The sequence below is a fragment of the Ambystoma mexicanum genome, chromosome 1q (assembly GCF_040938575.1).
Source record: "Ambystoma mexicanum isolate Mex_15411 chromosome 1q, UKY_AmexF1_1, whole genome shotgun sequence".
Classification (NCBI taxonomy): domain Eukaryota; kingdom Metazoa; phylum Chordata; class Amphibia; order Caudata; family Ambystomatidae; genus Ambystoma; species Ambystoma mexicanum.
Genome location: NC_090922.1, coordinates 674,921,460 through 674,944,393, shown reverse-complemented (window position 1 = coordinate 674,944,393; position 22,934 = coordinate 674,921,460). Strand labels below are relative to the sequence as shown.

General features: G+C 47.9%; 1 protein-coding gene and 1 long non-coding RNA gene across 4 annotated transcripts in view; one reads left to right on the top strand and one right to left on the bottom strand.

The window, feature by feature from the left end:
- The window catches only part of LOC138535236 (uncharacterized), a 31,073-nt gene extending 25,836 nt beyond the window's left edge, over positions 1-5,237 (bottom strand). The window contains exon 1 of the long non-coding RNA XR_011284884.1: positions 5,148-5,237. This is a non-coding gene — a long non-coding RNA (uncharacterized lncRNA). The remainder of the gene's footprint in view (positions 1-5,147) is intronic.
- A 74-nt stretch (positions 5,238-5,311) lies between these two features.
- HCCS (holocytochrome c synthase) overlaps positions 5,312-22,934 on the top strand; it is a 338,093-nt gene continuing 320,470 nt past the window's right edge. The window contains exon 1 of one of the 3 annotated variants that reach the window (XM_069641282.1): positions 5,312-5,424. Coding sequence is in view for 2 of the 3 variants with exons in the window: in XM_069641280.1 (XP_069497381.1) it covers positions 5,456-5,563 (108 nt within the window). In the remaining variant the exon portion in view is untranslated. The other 2 variants (XM_069641281.1, XM_069641280.1) reach the window with 2 other exon arrangements.

Below are 22,934 nucleotides of genomic sequence, written 5' to 3'. Positions count from 1 at the left end.
CAGCTCCGGCTGGGGGAAAGGAGCACAGCGAAGATTAGGTCACCGAGCCCCCAGCGTCTCTCAGCGAAGCTGGGGGCTTGATAAAGCCTGGTCACGGCTGAAAGCCAGGTCCCGAGATCCGGCCTGACATCTGATGCTGGATCTCGGACCCCGCCAGAGCCGGCACATGGACCAGACGGGTGACAAGGCAGCCAGAGCAGGGGGACCAGTGTTTTATGATATCCGGCTCCGGATATCATACAACAGGGCAATGTGTGCTTCCGTCCAGCTTGCCTCTTCTCTCCCGTGACCCCCAAGGTGGGAGCAGCCTCTCTCCCGTGGCCCCCCCAAGGTGGGAGCAGGGGGAGAGGGGCACCAGCATTGTAGTGATCAGGCCCCCCTGCTCGCCACCCCTCCCCATATGTCTGCCTTTGTGGGCCCACAAGGCAGAGGGGAGCAGAACAGACTTGAAACGCTTCTCAGCACCCCCCTCCAACCTGGTGTGGGGGGGGAGTGAGCCGAGAAGCGGCATCCCTTACGGGCAAGAAGACGCTGGCAGCACCAGCAGGAAGCAACAACACAGCCTAGACGTGCGATCCAAATGCAGGAAAGTGTGCATCCAGGCTGTGTTTACTTCCCGTTTTGTGACCACACCCCATCGACTGAGCATGTGCATGGGGGGGGCGCAGTGGCTCACCATGCACAGTTAGTGAGGCAAAAAAAAAGTGTTTATTTTCTCGCCGTCCTGAATCACAGCTCCCCCCCCCCCCCATTATCCCACCCTCCCACTGAAATGAAGGAACTCTGTCCAGACAGAGGAAGAAATGGGGAGGAGAAAGAGAGAAACCCGCGTGAGCCTGTGCAGCAATGCAGAAAAAGAAGCAAGCATGCGGCTGTGGTAAAAACGGGATCGACATGGGGCTCAATTTCCAACTGGGTGAGTGAGTTGCTGTTCAGTCAGTGAAACCCATGTTCTGAGGTAAGGGTGAATTAAGATGGTGTATACACTGTACAGCTTTGTATAAAGCCTGTGAATCATACCTGCCTAACCTCTGGATTTTTCCCGGAGACTCAGGAATTTTAACTATTTCTCCGGGTCTCCAGGAAAGATGGTGTAATCTCAGGAATTTTGGTGAGGGACAGCTTTCACTGACGCTTTTTTTTTGTTATGCTTGCAGGACTGCACCGCCTCGGACTCCCTGCCCGAGTGTGGCTTTGTCTCTGCAGCAATGACTGTAGCGTTTCCAGCACATTGGCAAAAAGAATGCAGGTGAAGCAAAATAACGCGCGTTTATTTAGCTTCACCCTTCATTCTTTTTTGACGACTTTCAATGTGAACTCACGTTTTTTTTTGCTTTCGTTCTTTTTGCCCAGGTTAGGGTGGACTCAGCCCCATTGAACCACAGCCATCAGCTTTTCAGGCTGGACAACTCACCACTGTACTAAATAACTTGATGAAAAACAACTAAGTTGAAATGTCCAATTTCGGTACTGCAAAATTCAGGGAAAACCTTTGTATTGGTTCTTGGAGTTTACATGTGCACATGTTAACGTGTTGACTTTATGGAAGGCGAATGCCTTTTGTCCTATGCAATGTGGGTGGTTGTGAAAAGGCAATTTAATGAAATGTGAATATTTGAATTTAAACTGCAAATTTCTGAAGTCACATTACAACAGAGTTTACCTTTTTGACATGTGGGCAGAGTCATGTGAACATGGGCAGAGTCATGTGAACATGGGCAGAGTCATGTGAACATGGGCAGAGTTTTGTGTGACTGGGTGGTCTGGTGCAGGGAATGAGAGTGGCGGCAGTTCTGGAGGTTGTGAAGGGGAAGGGTGGGAAGGTCGAGGTTTCTTGGTGGTTAGTGGAATGTTCACGGGCTGTGGCGGCGGGTAAGAAGGCTAAGGCCCGGGCGGTGAGATCGGGAATGTTGGAGGATTTGTTGGCATATAAGAAGGCTAAGGCGGTGGTGCAGAGGGTGATTAGGGAAAGGAAGCGTGGATATTGGAGGGTCTATTGTGGGTCTCTGAAGAGTAATTCTGGTGTGGGTGAGGTTTGGAAGCAGTTTAAGCAGATGTCCGGTTGATGAGTCCGCAGGGTGGTATGTCTGTGCTGTTGAAAGGGGTGGAGGTGGGCAGTGAGGATGGGGAGAAGGCGAATTTGTTGGGGGGGGGCGGGGGGGGGGGGAGTATTTTGCGGGAGTGCACAGTTCAGGGAACTTCCCGGAGGCAGTGAGGCTAGGTATGGGTGTGGTTGAGGAGGAGACGCGGGAGTTGGGCCTTGGGAAGAGCAGTATGAGGTTCCGTTTTCTATGGTGGAGTTGGATGGGGCAATTCGGAAGGGGAAGTGGTCTAGTCCAGGGGTGGATGGGATCATGTATGTATTTTTGGAAAAGTTGCCAGTGGAATGTAAGTTCGAGGTGTTGGCTCTGTTCAATGAGATCTGGAAGAGTGGAGTTTTGCCGAGGTTGTGGAAAAGAGCGATTGTAGCGGCGATTTGAAGGGTGGCAAGGTCCCTACAGAGTGTAAGTCATATAGGCCGATTGCGCTGACTGTTGTGCTGTGTAAGGTTATGGAACGGATGGTGGTTGAGCGATTGGGGTTTTACTTGGAGTCGAATGGGTGTTTGAGTGATTTTCAGAGTGGGTTCAGGAGGAATCGGTCGGTGGCAGATCCGTTAGTGAGGTTGGTGACTGGTGTGGAGGAGGCGTTGTGCGATGGGGAGCTGGTAGGGGCGTTCTTTTTGTATTTGGAGAAAACGTACGATATGGTGTGGAGGAGTGGGTTGTTGGTGAGACTGTTGGAGATGGGTGTGAAGGGGAGGATGTTTCGGTGGATTAGGGCGTTTTTGGCCGATAGGACCTTTCTGGTGAGAGCGAGGGGGGTGATGTCTGAGGTTTGGAAGATGGAGAATGGGACGCCGCAGGGGAGTGTGATTAGTGCGATGCCGGATGGGTTGATTCAGGCTTTGGCGGGTATCGGGTGTCAGGTGGATTTCTTCGCAGATGATGGTGTGGTATGGGTAAGAGGGCGGAGTTTGTTGTTGGTGCAGAATCGGCTGCAAGGTGCGATATGGAGGAGTGGTGTGGGAAATGGGGCTTTTCGGTGTCTGTGGATAAAAGTGCGAGTATGGTTTTCTCGAGGAGAAGAGTGCAGCAGGAGTTGGACTTGGTTTTGAAAGGTGCAAGGTGAGGAGCGTGGAAGAGTTTTGGTACTTGGGGGTGATTTTGTATAGGAAGTTGAACTGGAATTTGCAGGTGGATGGTATGGTGGATAAGTGTAAACGTAGGTTGAAATTTGTTGCGGGCGGTGACTGGGAAAGAGTGGGGTGCACAGCAGAAGTGTTTACGAATGTTGTATAAGGGGTTGATTCTGAGTGTGATGGATTTTGGATGTCAGGTGGCAGTGGGTTTCACGGCGAGTCAGAAGCTGCAGTTGGATGGGGTGCAGGCGAGGGCATTAAGGGTGTGTTCGGTTGTGATGAGGTCCTCTCCAGTGAATGCGGTGCAGGTGCTTGTGGGGGATGCCATTGGGGTTGAGGAGGAATGCGTTGAATATGAGGTGGTGGGTGAAGTGCAGTGCGAAGAGTGTGGCTCCCCCGGTGCGTGAATGTTTGCTGTATAATACTATTATAGGGACCGGTGGAGGAGGAAGGGGGGCACTTTGGGGTTTCACATGTGGGAGAAGGGGGTGCAGTGGGGTGTGGGCGAGTTGTTGGCTGTGACGGGTACGGATTTGGTGAGATGGCCGATGGGTTCTCCAAAGGTGCGTTTGGAGTTGGCGAGTGTGGTGTCAAAGAAGCAGGGTTTGTGGGGTGAGATCAAGGCTTTGGGTCAGGCGTATGTGGCAGGGAAGGAAGGGTGTAAGGTGTTCACAGATGGTTCGAAGGATCCTGTGTCTGGGAGAGTGGGTATGGTGTATTATCTGGAAAGCACTGGGGAGTATAAAGTGGGGCGACTGACGAATCGATTTGTACAGCTGAGTTGGTGGCGATTGCATTGGCGATTGATAGGGTGTGCGAGTTGGGGTTTGAGAGGGTGGTGGTGTTTTCGGATTCATTGCGTGGGTTGCAGGCGATTGTCGCAGGGGACGGTGATAGGAAGGATGTGATTCTGGACATCAGGAGGAAGATTGATCGGTGTGCGCGTGGGGGATGGGTCTGGAGTTGGCGTGGGTTCCCAGTCACAGTGGCATTTTGGGTAATGAGTTGGTGGATTTGGCGGCGGGTGCAGGTATGAGGAAAGGAACAGTTGATGTGAGGATACCTTTGAGTGTGGATGAGGTGAAGGCTGTGGTGGTGAAGCGGGTTATGGATGAGTGGCAGGAGAGGTGGGAGAGTGGGGTGAAGGGCAGGTGGATGTTTGGTGTTCGTGAGAAAGTGTCTGTGAAGGTGGATGCAGGGAAACTGGAATGGAGGAGGGAGGAGGTGATGCTGAATCGGTTAAGGATAGGGCATGTGGGGCTGAATGACAGTGTTTCGAGTGGGGAAGCGTGAGTTGAGGGACTGTGTGGTTTGTGCCCGAGACTGTGGGACATTTTCTGCTTGCGTGTGAGGCATGTGGAGGAGAGAGAGTTGATGAAGGTTCGGGTGTCTGTGCTAGGAGTGGCTGAGTGGGAAGGCTTTGCTGGGAGGAGTCGGGGTGAAAGGCAGAGAAAGGAGCAGTGTGCTGTTAGATTTTGTGGGGCAGTTGGAGGAGTTATGAGAAAGCAGGGTTGTGTGTACGATTGGTGGGGAGGTGCACATCATCCTTTTGGATGGGGAAGCGCCTGCGTGGGTCCGCCCACGCTGTCGATAATTAGAAGAAGACTGTGGGCAGGGCAAAAATATCAGGAATTTTGATTTTTAAATGTAGGCATTTATGCTGTGAATACAGCAAAAAGCCACTGCCATTTGGAGGTGGAAGACAAATAATAAGGGCCCCGGTGTTAGCGCGGTATAGAAAAAAGCCAAAATAAATAAAATCGACTTGCTGGCAGCGTGCGCGGTACGGCCATAAATTAATTCTGTTTGGAGAAGGATAATACTTACCAGCCAAGAGTCCGCTGTTGCTGCAAACAAATAAAAAATAGGAAAAACTAACCCACCGGCAACTAAATATACCTCGCGCTTCAAAACACTTCCGAAAAGTATATAAGCGCCTTCTGAGCACACAACACAAAATAAATACCTGGCCGTGCACGGCATTAAGTCCTCCTTCCTTCCTTCATGATTCTCTGAGTAAGCACATAAACGTCCTACGTAAAAAGGTCAAGATGACATTTCGGCATCAGAAATACGTGTATGCGTCATGACGACTTAAAGGCATTTCCAAAAGTGTCGGCAATTTTTTTTAAACACACACAATGCTATCGGCTCTCATAGGGACTTTAAATGTGTGCTTTAATTGATTATGAAAGCAGCATAAGGCCTCTCTTTACCAAACGCCCCTTTTCAGTTTCTATCAGGTGAGTGCATACGATCCTGCTCGCATAGTGAATGTTTTATGCATTTCTTTTAGCATTCAGCAATTTATATCGTTCTCACCGCTTTGTTGTTATATTGGTAAGAGGAACCCTTTGGCAACTTCTGGAAATTCACTTTGAAGTAAGAGGCTGAAGCTGTAATTCATTGTATTGTACTTAGCATGTTGAAATTTAACATTGTAAGTACGTGACTTTCAAAACATCTGGTTGTCAAACAAACTTTCAAAGCAGCCTGTTGTTCGTATCGTACACACAGTAAGGGTAGTCTGTTGTTGGCATTGTGTATCCAGTAGCTGCTCCGAAGGTCATTTGAGGTACAGTTCAGGCTCTGGAATGCTCGCAGTCACAGAAACTGCTGTGCGGCTACTACACAGACCAGGGTCTGGTGTAAGTTGCAGACGTGTACTGTCTCCAGTTCCAGTGCCTACTCTTAAAGTAATGATTCCCCAGGGCTAATGGCTGCAGATCCAGTACTCACTCCGGGTCGAATGACCCTTCTGTGGACCATAACTGCAGGACACAGTGTCTGTTCTAGGTATAATGGCTGCAGACACAGAAACAACACCCCAATGAATATCAGCAAACCCTACCTTATTTAGTGCTGACGGTAAAGCCCCATCACATCCTCTGGCTGTAGGAATGAGTGCAGACCCAATACCTACCCTGGAGATAATGGCTTCCGATACAGTACTACCTGCTCATCAGCTATATGTGTCAATACCTACTTGGGAATAATAATTCCTAACACAGTATCTGCACTGCAACTAATGATGTTTGATAAAAAACCTGTTAATCCATTAGATAAAACAGAATAATATGGGCTTTCCTTAGCTCACCTCACACACTAAACTTGTTGCTGGTCTCCACGGCCATCAATTTGGATTCCGAGCATTCAGGGGCATGGAAACTGCTGTTCTGAACACCCATATTTGTATTTTGTTTATTTGTAAAGCGCACCAAGCCCTGAGGCATCTGGGCGCATTTCTTACAGATGAATTAGTTACATGATTACATTAAAGTATGGTTACATAGAGGATTAAGTTATATGTTACATACAGGTTAATGAGATGTATCAAGTTTAGTAAAGTGCAGAGTTATGGTATAGTCAATCAGCAAGGAGGGACGGTTACTAGTTCTCTTGTGTGGATAACGTTTTTGCATTTTTCCTGAAAATATTAAAGGAAGGTTCAGATCTTAACATTGTGGGTGAGGAGTGCCACATCTTAGCTGCTAGTACTGGGAAACTACTACCTCCTGCCTTCTGCAGTTTGAATCTCGGGATCTTGAGACAATGTGACTGTGCAGATCTAGTAGGCCGATTTGAGGTGTTACGAGAGAAGTTATTAGTCAAGTAAATGGGTGCTTGGTTTGTAAGGCACTTGTGTGTTAAGGATATGGTTTTGAAAGCAATTCTTTGATTGACCAATAGCCAGTTCAGATTGTGTCTTGATTCAGAGATGTGTTGTAATCTAGGAATGTTTAGTGCCAATCTAATGGCGTTTATTTGTACCACCTGCATCTTTTTTATGGTTTGTTGGTTGGTTCCCAGGTAGAGCACATTGCAGTAGTCTAGTTTAGATAGAACGAATGCTCTGGCTAGGGTTATGCAGTTGGCTGTCGTGATGAATGGTCTGCAAGCTGTAATTAATTTGCAAATGTAAGCCGTGGAGGAGGCTATCGCATTGGTTTGTCTAGATAAGTTAAGTGTCGAGTCAATGTATATTCATAAAGTTTTTACATCCTTTGAGACCTTGATGGTGTTACCATCAATGTTGAAGGAGTTGAACTGTCCAAGATTGAATTTGGATTGAGAGCCTAAAAGGAGTAATGCCGTCTTATCATTTAGACTTAATCTATGCTTGGCCATCCAGGCTTGATGATGATGTAGATTTTATTCAGCGCTTTTGAGTCGGTAGCATAGTCTGCCATGAGAGGGATTAGTAATTGGCTGTCATCAGCATAATTAGTGTAGGCGACACCCAAATAGTCAAGATTATCCAGCAGTGGTATTGTGAATACATTGTGTAAGGTAGGGAAGACGCAGGATCCTTGCGGAACTCCACATGAAACTGGTGCTGGTTGTGCGCAGGCCGATGGTGTGAAGACCCTCATTGAACTATTATTGAGGAAGGACTGGATCCACGTGTTGGCTTTGCCCAAGTAGTGTGCTGCTGAGGTCAGATAATTGCAGAGGACTTTGTGGTTTACTAAGTCAAATGCAGCTGACTGGTCTAATAGTAGAAGGAGGGCAAGTTTGTTTTTGTCCTTTAGAATTTCAATTTGTGTCTTGAGGCCGATCAGAGCTATTTCAGTACCATGTGAGGCCAAGGAGGTTATTTACTCCTAGGTATTCTTGGATGTGCAGTTAGGCTGCTCTATCCAATATTTTCAATAGAAACAGCACTGTAGTGATGGGTCTATAGTTCTTGTGGATATTGGGGTTAAGGGTCTGTTTTTTAGAAGTGGGAGGACCAAGGCATCTTTTAAGTTGTTCCGGACTATGCTTGTTTCAAAAGATGCGTTGTTAAAGGACGTGAAAGGAGCCAGTTCTTGGCTCCCTCTTTGATGACTGGCACAGGGCAGATGTCACCCTGACATCTACAAGGTTTTAATTTAGAGATTAAGTCCTCAACCTCTTTAATAGAGAGGGGGGAAAAGTTGAATGGTTTGTGATTGATCATATGAGGCATTGGCTGGGTCAGTTGGGCATTGTCGGGTGACGGGCTCAGTTTCTTGGCTTCTATTTTCTCTTGTAACATAGTGATTTTACCTAATAAGGCTTTCTGGATGTTAGAGCACCAGGTAGTATATTTTATGCTTGTGTCAGGTGGTTAAACTGGGAATTCTAACACTTTGAGAATATTAAAGAGTTATTTTGTGCTGGATTTGGCATTTATGATGCAGTTGTTGTAGGTGTCTTTTTTTTGCCTGGACAATAGTCTCTTTACAGTTGAGGAATGCTAGTATAAAGTTGTCTTTGTTGGTGATGTTAAGAACTGCTCGCATCTCTGGACTCTTAACTATGTCCTCATTCTACTCGATCTCTCCTCTGCCTTTGACACGGTCAACCATTTCATCCTCATATAAAGACTCCACAATACTCTTGGTTACTCAAAACGGGCACTGGATTGGCTGAACTCCTTTCTAACTGACCGCTCTTCCCAAGTCATCTCTGGCACCTTCTCCTCTCCTACTCCCTTCTCCACCTGTGGTGTCTCCCAGGGCTCTAACCTCTCCCCTTGGCCCTTTAACACTTACCTTGCTCAGCTGGCACGCCTCCTCTCCTCCTTCGCCTCCAACTTCCAGTGTTATGCACAGCTCTTTTTCAAATCTTCTGCTGGCTCTCTTTCACGTTCCATCATCCCTGACTGCCTATCTGCCATCCAGTCCTGGTGCACTTCCAACGCTCTCTGCCTCAATGCCAGAAAAACGGAGATCCTTCCTGTTGGGACCCCTGCTCCCTCCTTCTTCTCCTCACTTGTGTTCCTCTATGGGCTCTCCCCCTGCTCCTTCATTTGAAGCCAGAAACCTCAGTCATCTTCGACTCCTCGCTGTCCTTCCTCCCTCACACTCGTGACATTGCCAAGAAGTCTCACTTTTAACTCTTCCTTTTCTCACTTCCCCCAAGAAGCTCAATGTTACCTGAGCACTAGTTCTCTTTAGGCTTGACTATTGCAGCAGCATCCTCTTGAATCTACCTTCTTCCACTCTGCAACCCCCCCCACCCCCTCCAGCAAATCCAGAATATGGCAGCAAGACTTATCATTGGCCTTAAGCCCAGGGACTGCATCTTTCCTGCCCTTAAAAGTATTCATTGGCTCCTGGTTGCTGCACGGATTAAATTCAAATCCTTCTGCATCATCCACAAGGCCGCCTGGGGCCAGGGACCACGCTACCTGCAACTCTCTCTTACTAAATACTCTCCTTCTAGACCTCTACATTCCTCTGGCACAAAATCTTTGTGTAAAGCATTTCGCTAACCAAAGGGCAGGAGACTGATCTTTCCTCAACAGGCTCCCTCCCATTGAACAGCCTCCTCCTTCCTCTGCGTCTTGAGCAGGACTTTCTCAAATTCCAGAAGCTCCTCACGACTTTCCTCTTTACCTCCTCCTTCCCTTCTTCCATCTTCTGCTAATCTCAGTTGCTGTGATTGGTGTCCAGGGTCCATATGCATCTTCGGGGTCCTTGACCTTCCACACCCAATCGCCCCAGCTTCTGTCTACCTTTCAGCACTTGCCTCTGCACCCTCTGTCCTTGAGGCTCGCACTTTTTCCATCCAAGGCGGCTCCAGGCTGTTTAGCACTTACCATACCATGCACTTCATCTGTTGCTCACCCACGAGCACGGCCACCCCAGCACCTACCCCAATCCCCATTTCCTTGCTGCGCTTGCATGTTCTGAATACTCACAATGCATAGTAGGTTTGTCCTTTTTTTTCCCTCCACTGTATTTAATGTTTCAATCCTGTGTTCCCTCCCTGTTACCCTGTGGGCGCTTTGAAACAGAATTGACTTACTGTATAAGCGCCTAACATGCGAACAATAAATACCGGAATGATGGCATGCACAGTACGTGCAAATGATTCCAGTCACAGTATCTGCTCTGGAGCTAATGGTATTTGACACAATACCTGCACATGAGCAAATCTGGGGTTAATGACTGCAGAAACAGTTAAAACCTGATACACCCTTTCCTTCTTGTGTGTCACTTCCCATTCATGAATCCCCTCTGACACCTTGATCCACACACTCTGAAATGACTACAGCATAAAGAAGTGATCAGTAGGAATAAACAATCGTGCCACGGTTTTCAAAACGTGTTTGGTGCAACTGATGGGATGCTCATTCACTTCACATGCGCCAAAAAGGTCGTGAACCATGCACACAGGATATTTAAATGTGTACATCATAGTTGTGCACATTGAGGTGCTCTTTTCCCACCAAATGCACAACTGCGCAAGGCAGAGGATAAAAGGGGGGTTTTGGGCATTTTCAAATAAATCACGATTTTCAAAAGAGGTGCACTTTTAAAAGCACAGGGAAACAAAAACATTTCTCTGTGCCTATTTGGAACAGGTGCAGGGGGATATAAAATGTATGGGAAGGTCACTTTTGATCTCTCATGCAATTAGTGAATGCTTTGTGTGAATAATTAAGTGAATATTGAGTCAAAGAATGTGTTTGCGAGTGTGCTTGTGCTGGGCCAAGGAGCTGATTTTGGCTGGTGACGGCAGCACAGTAACAATGCACTTTAAAAACAAAATGTATTTTATTGGCATTTTCAACAGTAAAAACACATGTAACCCTTATCCCCACCTCAATCCCAACACATGTAATCAACAACCCACCCACTCCTCTTGCCCCCACAAGTCCATAAACTCTGTAGATGGCACCGGTCCCATGTTTCTGTGAGTGATCAGCTCTCTCACCAGCCATTGTACGGGCCCTTGCACCATTTGAGCACCCCTCCGATTCCCCCCCCATATAGTCCTTGCCTCCTCTAGAAGCTTCAGCCATATCTCCTCCCGGCTCCTTCTGCTATAATCTCATATAACGCTCCTACCAAATACCTGTTCCTGTGTCCATCGTTACGAACCGTTCAAAGGGCGTGAGATCCCTGGTGGCCGCTGACCTAACCCATGGGTTCGTAAGAGTACAGATACCTCTCCCCCTCATCTAGCCCGAAGTCCTGCTTGCACTGTGCAAAGGATTTAATGTCCTGACCCGAGAACATGCCACATAGTTTGCGGCACCCTGCCGCCTCCCACCCATGGAAGGCACCCCTTTCCGTTCCAAGTGTGAACTGGGGATTCCTAAACATTGACGTCAGCGGGAAGGGGAAGGTGGTCAAGGTCACCCTCCAACCAGCTCATCCCATGAGTCCCCCACTAGGGCCCCTATCCTGCTACGGTACATGTATACAGGTCTATACCCCTTGGGTCGCCACAACACCTCGTCCAGCCGTGAGCCCCCAAGTGCTTTGTCCATTCCACACCAGCCCTTCCTGCAATCGCCCCTGAACCAATCCTGGATCACTCTGATTTGAGCCGCAGGGAAATGGAGGCAGAAGTTTGGTGCTCACAGCCCTCCCAGCTTCTGGGAGACATTAGCATCTGCATCTCTACCCTGGGTCTATTGCGGTTCCAAATAAATGACCCCACATGTTTTTGAAAGGTCCTTAAGAAACCCTAGGGAACCCCCACTGGCTGGGCCATGAAATGGTACAGGATTTTTGGTAAAATCACCATTTAAAGGGCACCCATTCCATCAGCAGCCGGTGTAGCTTTTCCGCTAAAGGCGGGTAGGTGACACGGTACAGAGCACCCAGAGAACCAGTGATCTGGACTCCCAAATATCTAATGCCAGTTTCTGCCCATCTATAGGGTACTATACCCCGCAATTCCTGCACCTTTTCTGGGGGGCGGTCATGTTTAATAACTTTGACTTGTGGGCATTTATTTTTAACCCTGCCAGCTCGCCAATGAAAAGAAGTTCCTGCGAGATCCCTGGGAATGAGGTTTCTGGTTCTGTGATCAAGAGGAGTATGTCATCAGAAAACACTGCGACTCTATGCTCCTTACCTTCAAAGGGAATCCCCTAATATCAGGGGAGGCCCTAAAGCTGGCCAAGAGCAGCTCCAGGTGAATGGCGTATAAGAGCGGGGAGAGCGGGCAACCCTGCTTAGTGCCGCCTGAGACCGTGATACTGTGGGAAAGTTGCCTGTTGATTGCTAGGCACAAGGAAGGAGTCCAGTAGTTGGCTCTTCCCATTGAAAGGAATTTAGAACCGAATCCCATAACCTCCATGGTATGGAAGAGGAATAGCTATTCCATGGCCTTCTCTGCATCCAACGCTAGTAGAAGTGCAGGGGTTCTAGATTTATCTACTTTTCAATCAGATGACAGACGCACCGAATGTTGTCCAAGGTCTGCCTATGCCTAATAAATCCTGGCTGGTCGGGATCGATCACTTTGGGGAGGAGTTTATCCAGGCGTGAATCAAGAACTTTGGTTTAGATCTTTATATCTCGATTTAATAAGGGCAATTGGCCAGAACGACCCGCATAAAGTGACATCCTTTTCCGGCTTTGGGAGCAGCACAACCATGGCTTCTTCAATCGTCAGGGTGATGCACCCTGCCCCCCATGCCACAAAAGAGTTGAAGAGCTGGACTAAGTGCAGTATTACAAAAAGTTACTGAGATCTCAGTCGTCCTAACATCCTTTAGTCGGAATACTGGTAGTAAATAATACTTCCCCAATTTAGCATACCCTGGACAAAACAAAAGAAAGTGCATTGTTGTTTCCACAGGATGGCCACAGACCCTGCAGTTCTTTTCCTGCGCTGCTGTCCAGCTGGATGTAAACTCAGCTACCCTCAAGGTTTTGGTGCGCAACTCGGCAAACAACATTCGGGCATATGCAGGGGTTACGCGGTCAAGATACTTTTCAAATCCTGACGCCTGTTTTAACATTAAATGAGGGGCACCCGTTTTCAGCACAGCACATGCCCTTTCCATTTTACTTAAAATTACCTCATGACACGTAATTTTAACTTTGGGTTTAGCGCACTCTGTTCTACTCTCTGGGTTTTCCCAGTAGTCCATCAGGCCAGTTCTACAAGGACCTTGTTAACGAATTTGGGCCGAACTAACGAACCAGCACCAGACACTTGTAGCAGACTACTCAGCCTCCCTGTACTTTGACAACTCGGGAGCACTGCAGAGTCTGATCCAATTCTGAAGGGGTGTAGTGGCAATTACTTCATTTATTGGTTTGAGGCCACATTCCCACCTCAAATTTGCTATTGGTTCTCCCTTAGGCTGCATTAGTAGACTCCACGCAAAGTTATCTGCTACACCTAGCTCACTAGCTCAATTAGGAGGCAGTGACCTCACAATTCTGCCCCATAGCTTGCCACTTCCCTGCATTGTTCCAATTTTATTGCTGGGGTAATAGCACCTCTTCAAAGTTTGTTATACCCCCATTATATTTCTCCAATATTGCAGTGGCTTTGACAAGGTGGATTGACCATGATAAATCCTCTGCAAATCGTATGCCCAGGTAGTCATAGTAGGGAACCTGTTCAAGTTCATAATTGTCAACCAGCACCTTTTAACTTGATCTTTTTCTGCCTCCTTCTGCCAAAAACCATTACCTTTTTGTTTTTTCAAGGTTTAAAGACTTTGAGAGTCCCCTACATTTCTCCATAAATATTTTCAAACTGTGTCTTAGTCCCATCTGGGTAGTAGATGGCAATCCAGCCCGAGCTTGGGTACATAAAGACTGGCAGCCAGCAGCTCCTCTGTTTAGCATTTATGTACAAACAGAACAGTAGGGGGGCTAAAACACACCCCTGTCAGACCCCCTTTCTACTGCAAAGTACTCTGTAATCTCGCCAGCCAGCCCCCACCTTACAGAAGCTGTTATTGCAATACAGAGATTGGATGTTAAGCAAGATTGACTCTGGTATGCCCTTGTCTCTCAGTATTGCCCATAGTTTGTCGTGGGAAACGCTATCAAAGGCCGCATAAATCCTAGAGTGCTAAATTGTAATATATTTGGCCAGGATTGCATTCAGTCTAAGGCATTGGTCCACTGTACTAATACCAGGGTGAAATCCAGCCTGGAGATGGTTTAAAATATTATTCTCAGTGGCCCAAACTTGTAGACGTGTATTTAGCATCTTTGCATATATTTTTCCTTGGGCGTCCAGAAGGGAGATGGGTCTGTAATTTCCTGGTTTTCTATAATCCCTCTTTTTAAAAAATTGGCACAGTGCCAAGAGTCTGGTACATTCCCTGTTTTAGCCATGCCATTTTAGCAAAGGGGCCCAAATAATGATTTCATGATTTCATCCTGGAATGGATCTATTGGCAGACCGTCTGGGAGCCTCCCCCCAAGCCTTTGATTGCATCTATCACCTCAGCTATAGAGAAAGTATCAGACTCGTTTCTCTCAACAATCATCTCGCCACTTTCCATCAGTACTTCAGAAGCATCATCGTCTTTTCCATGCAATGTACTAAAATAATTAATCCTTTCACTTGGGGGGAATATGAATCAGCAACTAGTTGCGATTTTTCCTTCATCCCCAGTTGCTGACTTGCAGAAATTCACTGGATCTCCTTTCTTGCAATAATTCAACAGGTCAATTTTTTCTCGTTATGATCTGCCTTTTTGTTGTAACCAATTTCTTATAAGTTTTAGGTGTAGTTTATCTAACAGTTCCTTGATATAAGTTAAGTTCCTTTGCCTGCTGGCACTAACCATCATTTATTCGCTGATGCCTGGTTCCTGCTTTTCCCGGGTTGTCTGATAAAAAAAGAACTGGCCCAGTATCTTCATCATATCCTTGTACAAGACACCAATATTTGTGTCTGTTAAATCACTCCGGCGTGTACCCTCTATACATGCTACAATACTCGCAAACATTCTAGGTTTTACTACACACAGATGTTAATGCAGACCATTTGAAGACTCCATGACCACAATGGAATTCCCATCCCTCCGGAGCCTTTAAATACTGCTACTCTTTTCCCCAAAATTCAATGTGCAGCTTAGGGGGCAATGGTCACTATCACTATGTGTAATCACTTCCATACTGTTGATCCTATCCCAATCAGCCATGCTTATTGTTACATAGTCAAGCCGGGACCTTCTATTTTGCAGAAACACGCTGGAAAACCACCCAGGCCTTTCCTGATGACAAGGCAGCTATAGCCGCCCTTCTTCGCGAGTAATATCTCCCTCAAGTTCTTCCCTTTCTTGAGGAGTGATCTTAGGGAGAGGGCACCGGGACAGGTATTCCCTTTGGGCTCCCTCGGGGGAATCTGTTTACAGGGATGAATAATATTCTGTGAAGACCAAAATTATGTCAGGTAAAGCAGTGCTTTCTTGCCCCCCCTCCCCGTCTTTATTTTTAGCAGTGTCCCCAACGCTTCTTTTTTCCTAATCAACCTCGCTAAAAGGCGATCCGCCTTATTAGCTTTGACATACTACCTCTGCTGGAGGTAGAGCCATAAACTCTCTAAAGCTGTAGTCTGCAAAACATCTAATTGCCCCTTAATCCGCCGATTTTCCCTTTGCAGCGTGCTCCCTGTGTTATTTGCCATTTGAGCCATTAAGTTTAGCTTCCCATTCCTCCTGTAAGAGACCTAGTTGTTTGTCCCTCTGGCACTTCATCGCAATGAGCTCCCCCCCTCAATGTAGCCTTAAATGCGTCCCACACCATCTGGTCGCATACACCCTCTGTTGCGTTGGGTGCAAAGTAATCCAAGATTTTTTTTTTTTATGTCCTCACATAGGACTCCATCCTTAAGGATGTGGCTGGGGAACTTCCACTGCCATAGGCCTGGTTCATTCTTCCCCCTATTTAAGGTAATCTTTATGGGTGCATGGTCTGACAGGGCGATCACTCCTAGCTCTATCCCTGCGACCCTACCAAATAGTGACCTCAAAATCCAGGCATAATCTATCCTTGAAGGATCTATGCACGTGGGAATAAAATGTGTAGCCCCTCCACCCCTCCATTCCCTCCAGCCATCTGCCAATTGGGTCATGTGTTCACATTCAAGCAGGCAGATGGCGCCACCTTGTTGTGAAACACCCTTGCGCTCCTGTCTTCTCTTGGGTCCCACGCCAGATTGAAGTCACCTACCAATATTATCTGCCCTTTGGCAAAAGTCTCCTATTTGGTCGGTGTCGCCCACAAGAACCCATCTTGCCCTATATTGGGGAGTGTAGATTGCTGCCATTAAATATGTCTGGAATTGAGCGACCCATGTAGATAAACCAAGACGTCCTGTACTACCCACCTCCCCTGGTACCTTTCCCCTAACTACCTCCCTCCCCCAGGTGGACTACAACATTCCTTCCTGTAACCCTTCTTTTCCCTCAACGTGGTGCTCCTGTGTCGATGGTCATGTGGGCACATTCCACTCCTGCACCCTTGTCGGGGGGGGGGGGGGTTTAACCGGGCCCCTTTGGCCACGTTTATTTTAGTCCCTCGTTGAAAACTCGTCCACTCCCACATTTACTTCTTGGGCAGTTCTCTCGCCTGTCTTTGTTCTTGCCTTGGTGGCCCTTCGTCCTCAATCTTCAGTACCCTCATACCTTCCTCGCAGATGGTGACCCGATGCTGGTTCCCTTCCCATTTGAACAGTAGTCCAAAGGGAAAGGCCCATTTATAGCGTATGTCCGCTCACATTAGGATGCTCACCACCGGGCCCATCATCCTATGTTTCACCAGGGTGGTTTGGGCTAGGTCCTGGAATAGCTGGAGTTCCAAGCCATTGTAGCTGATTGATCTGGCCCCCCTGGCAGCCTCCAGCACCTTCTCCTTCTGCCTGTACTCGTGTAAGGCCACCACTACATCTGGGTCTGGCCCCTGGCTCTTCGCTCTTTGGCCCCACTCTGTCTAGGCAGTCCAGCTCTATGACCGACCAGTCTTCCACCTCCAGGAGGTCCGCAAACACTTGCTGTGCATCATTAGTAGATCCACCTCCTCAGTTAGGCCCTTTATTCTGAAGTTGGATCTTCTCAAGTGGTTTTCAAGGTCTTCGTTCTGGGTCTTGAGGTTTTTGCGTGACCCTCGCTAATTGCTCTACCAGCTTGTCGATCTTCCTTGTGTCCTCTGCGACCTCTTGTATGGCGCTCTCTGCTGCATCGGGCGGCTCCTCTAGTTTTGTTATGTCCCCCTTCACATCTTGAAACGATTGGAACAGTTCTGCTCACATCATGCTCAACTGCGATTCAATGGTATTTGCTCTCTTGTCCCCAAAATCCTGAAACCATTGGCGAAGGACCTCCTGAATGACCACTTAATATTTTGCAGTGCCTGCCAGCGTTCCCAAATCTTCTACTGCCCGAGTCCCTGATCTTACCCAGCCGGTACCCCGCTGTCTCTGCACCAGAGTCTCTGCAGATTGCCCTCCTGTGGATTCTTCTCCAACTTAGGGGCAGCTTGCATGTCCTTCCCCTTGTTGTTGGACATAGTGCGTAGGCAGGTCTGATGGGGGGAGCCCTGGCCCCTCCTCTTCTCCCTGATATCGTCTTGCACCCTTCGGACCTCTTCTGGCCACTTGTTCAGGGCGTAGGAACCTCCTTCCTCTGCCGCTTTGTAGGTCTGCCCATGCGTGTGCGGGGTGGGGGGATTGGAACTCCCCTCTAACTGTGCGCAGGTTAGCCACTGTTTGTCCTCCTTCTTGGGCTTCAAATGACCCTCCTCCTGGCCTTGCTGCCAGGATCACTCTGCCCTGATTCTGACCAAATGGCATCTCCCTTATTCTTCCTTGCCCACCACGGATGTCGATGAATTCTTTAGCCCTCAATTCAGCCTCAGGATTGGCCCGGGAAGGCTAGGGCCCCACCGGTCACTGTCTCCTGTGCGTGGTGCACCTCAAGCTCCCTTGCTGTGCTTCTGAATGTGGGTGTGCTGGCCTAGGCACTGTATGCAGCTCCAAAATGTACCTCAAATGGGCCTCCAGCTGCCCCGGATATAACACCGTGGGACCTCCCCTGGTCTTCTCTGCAAAATGCTGGCTTCAAAGCTTGGGTAGGGGCCCTCCTGCCCAACTCCTCACCATCGCTCTGATCAAAGATGGTGATCACTGCCTGCACCTGGCCAGCCTCTGCCTGCTTGCACCCTTTCCTTGGGCCAGGGAGCATGCTGACCTTTGATGGTTCTCCCCCGGGAGGGAAGGAGTAGAGTCAAGCTCCTCAGGGTCGCTGCCTTCCTGCCTCTTGACATTCGCTGTGTGGCCCCTCCTGGGCCTCTTGGGTGCTCTTCTCTGCTGCACAGCTCTCAGCAGTGGACTACGGGTATGGCTCCTTCGCATCCTCCTGATCTCTGAGATGCTGCTTCTCTGGCGCAGGGGTGGCTCGGTCCCACCTCCCACTCGCTGGTGCTCGCCAGCAGAGGAGCCCCCCCGCTCCACGAATCCAGCCCCAGCGGGCCTCCAATATTGCAGGCAGCTCCTTCCTGATGGGCTCCTCTGCCGTCCGACAGCGTCTGCTTTCTGCCACCTCGCCTCACGGGTACACTGGGTCCAGCCACCCCAGGTCTCTTTGACTAGTTATTCTTGCTCCCGGTCTGCAAGCGTGTCTTATCAGCTCGGCCTGCACCGGACGCTAGCTAACTGCCTCTGCACCTCAGACACCACAGAGAGGAAGGCTGCACACCCGCCTCTGCAGTCCCCCAGCGATCTGGGCTGCTGCACTCCACCACTGCAGCCTACATCAACAAATCCCTACTTGGGAAAGGCTCTTTTAATCTATCTTTATTGTCTTTGGCCCCAGGGGGGTGAGAGCTCCACGATCACACTGCTCTCCCCTCGACGGCCATCTTAATCCCAATCACACTGCACTTTTTAATGGGTATCCATCATAGATGCCAGTACCAAATGCAGTTTTAAGCATGATGAGTAGTATTATGTGTCTAGACTGGCATTTAGGGCAGCCAGTGAAGCCATTTCTTACTGTGGTGTGGCTTTTTTCACTGGGCATCAAGGGTAAAGCAAACATGATAAACATTATTACGGATCTGTGCAGCCAGTTTGGACAGTTTTCTTGTTGTGACAAGACCTTTTTAAAGGCAAAGCCAACAGGAGTGTGTGGCAGCGCCATGGTGGGCATGTTTTCTTATAGTATCATTACTAGCGTTCTGTTATGTTGATTTGTACCGCACACCGCTACCAACCAGGGGCAGTCTCCAAGCGCTCGCTTGTCTCTGCAAAAAGTGCGATGGTGGAGTTAGTAGGGGAAAAAGGATGAGAGGACAGGTTCGGAACAGGAGGAACTGACATCTGAGTGTGGTTTTGCATATGGTCATTTGTGAGCGGTCTCGCGCATTGTAACCGTATGGGTCAGATTCCATGCCTCTGGTGTGTGGGGGTGTGGTAGATTTTTGTGTTGGTGCTGGTGTTAATGTTGTGTGGTTACGATGGGTTGGTCGTGTGCACTGGTGTCCATAAGGGATTCAGAGTCACAGGTGGTCGTAGCTGTATGGTAGACCGGCATCTTGGTGTGTGGTGTGAAGGATTCCAATCAGGCATCACACACCGGACCCGGACTTTCGCCCTTAGCCTTGGATGTAGCGTGCGATTAGAATGTTTTTTCTTTATTTTTTGCAAATTCGAATTGAGCCGATACCCAACCCGTCTCACACCCCCTTTTACAAATCCCCTGGGTCACAATGGACCATGAACCAGGCCGGTGGGTGGTAATATATTTATTTATTTTAATTTAAAAGAAAATCACATTTTTTATATTGGGCAGCAATCACCAATGGGATGATAATTAGAATGAAAACTACTGAAACACACTTGTTTAACCTTCTACAAGAACATATCCAAAGCACAAATGAATAGGAGCACTTTTTCAATTAGGATAGATAGCACACGAGTTGCAATGTTCCCTCAAACCACAATTATTCAAACTCTGAGTGGATAGAAAGAAGCAGCAGGTAGTCAGGGATATGAGGCAGCAAACAGAATAAAAATCCGACCTTCCCTCACAAAATAAGAGGCAAAACCCTTTGCAATGGCCTAAAATGATTCAGATTTTGACAAAATAGTTAATTATATGTGTGGTTAAATAATGATAAACATATGTTTTATCACAGTATCAGTGATGTTCTATCACTAGCAACTATAGGGTAAGGTATCACAAAAGGCATACAGTTCGAAAGCAATGTAAAGGCGAGAGCCCAGTGCAGTCGAAATCACACGTGGAAAAGTTGCATTGACACTTTAAATGCACAGAATCGGAATACGGTTTTTAGGCTGGGGAATGGAGGCACATCACCAGGACAATGAAGAAGTGAAAGAGTGACTCTAGCTACAGAATTTGATGAGATTTTCAAGGTGAAAGAAATTAGGTTTTGGTGAAATAAAGCAGTTAAAATGAGAAAATCGGTTTGGAAGGAAAAAAGGGACACATTTTACTCAAACTAGGTTATCAAGACTAAATTGTTAAAGACACTGTACGCTCCAGGGTTAATTTGCAACTTAACCTTTTCACCCCGCGTTCAGCTCTGTGTGGGAATTAATTTAAATTATTCAACATATATCTAAGGATTTATGCAAGACAGAAATGAATGGGTAACACTTGAAAATCAAGGACAGGGTGCACAGAGAATTCTGACAGTTTTAAACAAGTTACCAGGGTATTGCTAGGATAACTTAAAGAGTAGGAAAAAGACAAAGGGTCAAGATGGGATAGATTATGTGTTGCTATGGAATGGGGAAATACTCACAGTCCACACTGGAGTTGGGATTTGGGACAGCCAACTGGGTTCTGGACTCACAGGGCTCTGGTCACAGCACAGTGGGCGCCCCTTACAGCAAACAGCTGGGCAAGTCTGGTCACTGGATGGCAAGAGTACAGTGGGCATGCAGGTAGTGGGCAAAAAGCTGGTCTGGTCATAAGATACTTCCAAAAAGGCTACCACAGCTTTTCCCCTTTGTTATTGGGATTGTAGTGGGGTTTCTGGATCAATGGCCTTGCTGGGATAGGGTCAGCTATGCTTTGGCCTAGCAGTAGAGTCTGTAATCTTGCAAAGGTGGATCTGGAATGTCTAGATACACAGGCGCAGGAAATTCAGGAGAGTGTCCTGTCCCTGTGAGCTCCCACCCCTTATATAAAAGCAGGCAACATCACTGGGTTTATTGTTGGGCAGAACTAAGCTAGACCTACCCCCAAGAACCGGATAAGTCAACCCATGTTGGTTGCCTCCTCCTCCAGGAGGGGTGCCTCCTCCAGGAGGGGATTCAGTTTAGGGGGTTGTGTTTTATGAGGTGCAAAGCCATCCCACAGTCCTTTTGCCAAAGATCAATCTTAACATAAATCACACATTTGTACAGTTGTGGCACTTTTTCAAATTACATAAGCAGATTAGATATTTCACGCAGAGCATGGCAGTCCAACTCCAGTTTTTAGGACTTTGTTTCGTCCGTCTAATCGTTTTTCGTCATTTTCAATGAAATTATCTTACCTAAAATTCTATAACTTTATACATGTGTATAGATAATCATACGGCATGTGAATATTAGATTTCAAAGTTGCTGTAACGCTCACCTGATTCTCGCAGAGGCGCCGGTCTTGACTGGGCGACTACCGTATCTCCAAAGGTGATGTGTAGCACCCGGTTGGCTCTTGGGCTGGACCTCTGTGCACTGTATGCCTGACGTGTAGAGTAAGATGACTGCAGATAGAAAATATGGGGTTAATGAACTGGGGTTATTGGGGTGTCCCTATCTCTTTCCTCTTCTCCTCTCCTGTAGACCCCCAAAGGTTAACGCTCTCACCTTAGGTAAGTGAATGCCGAGCTCTCCATCTGCCTCGGGGCAGGGTGCTGTAACCAGTTTCTTCACTGGATAGGTAGCGCAGGCCTCTTGACTTCAGAGGACTGCTGTCCGTCGTTTACTGCACGAACGGTAAGTTTCGAGTCATTCAAATGTCTTTAAAGTCTTTAGTAATGATGTCTCTTGTTTTGCAGGGTTCCGGCGATGGCGGATGACGGGCTGAAGTGAGTTGAAGATGGAGCCCGTGTGATGAATAGAAGCGCCTGGAAGCACGTAAGTAAGCGCTTGTTGCCTGCTTCACGATGCGCTCTAACTGTCTTTTTATTTTGCAGGTACGAGTTCGGAGCGGCTGCAGGGTGCCGGAATACCCACTGGATTAGATGTGGAAAGGAGTAATGGCACGTGAGTATTAAAGTTCCCCAATGTCTTTAAACGCACCTTGTTTTGTCTTTCAGATGCGGGATGCAGCGCCGAAGGCCTCCGGAGCGTGCAAAGAGTTGGTAAGCTTTTGTCTTTCAGATGCCGGAATGCAGTGTGAAGACCTCCGGAGCGCACGAAGAGTAGGTAAGCCTTTGCCTTTCAGATGCCGGAATGCTAACCTGTTCTTTCTTGTCTTTATAGGTGTTGCTGAAGACTGGATTCAGGATGGTAAGCCTTTGCCTTTCAGATGCCGGAATGCTAACCTGTTCTTTCTTGTCTTTATAGGTGTTGCTGAAGACTGGATTCAGGATGGTAAGCCTTTTTCCTTAGGCCCAGGACCGGATAAAGAAGACATGATGAGCGTTCTGCTGCAGAGGTTGCAGAATAACGCAAAGCAAGATTCATCCACTGGGTGTGGTTTAAATAGCCTCCTGTAGTGCTTCGGTGTCTCCTTCCACAGCAACGCCTAGGTAAGAAAAGAGTTCCTGCTTTCCAGAAGAGTTCCAGTGTTCTGAATCTAGGGAGTGGCTCCAGCCCCACCCAACAGGAAAAGTAGTTCCAAACAGAAGGGGATCAGAGGCTCAACTGGCAGGCAAGTAAGCAGCATGGTCTGCTGCAGGTAAATCCACCCAAGCATTATGAGCCCGGCGCTTCCAGCGCTGGGACTGGGCATATTTATGAGCCTGGTGCCACTGGCGCCAGGACTGGGTCCAAAAGGTCCCAATTGGGACTGGTTGGCACTCGGAACCTGGGTTATGGATCTGCTTCCAAG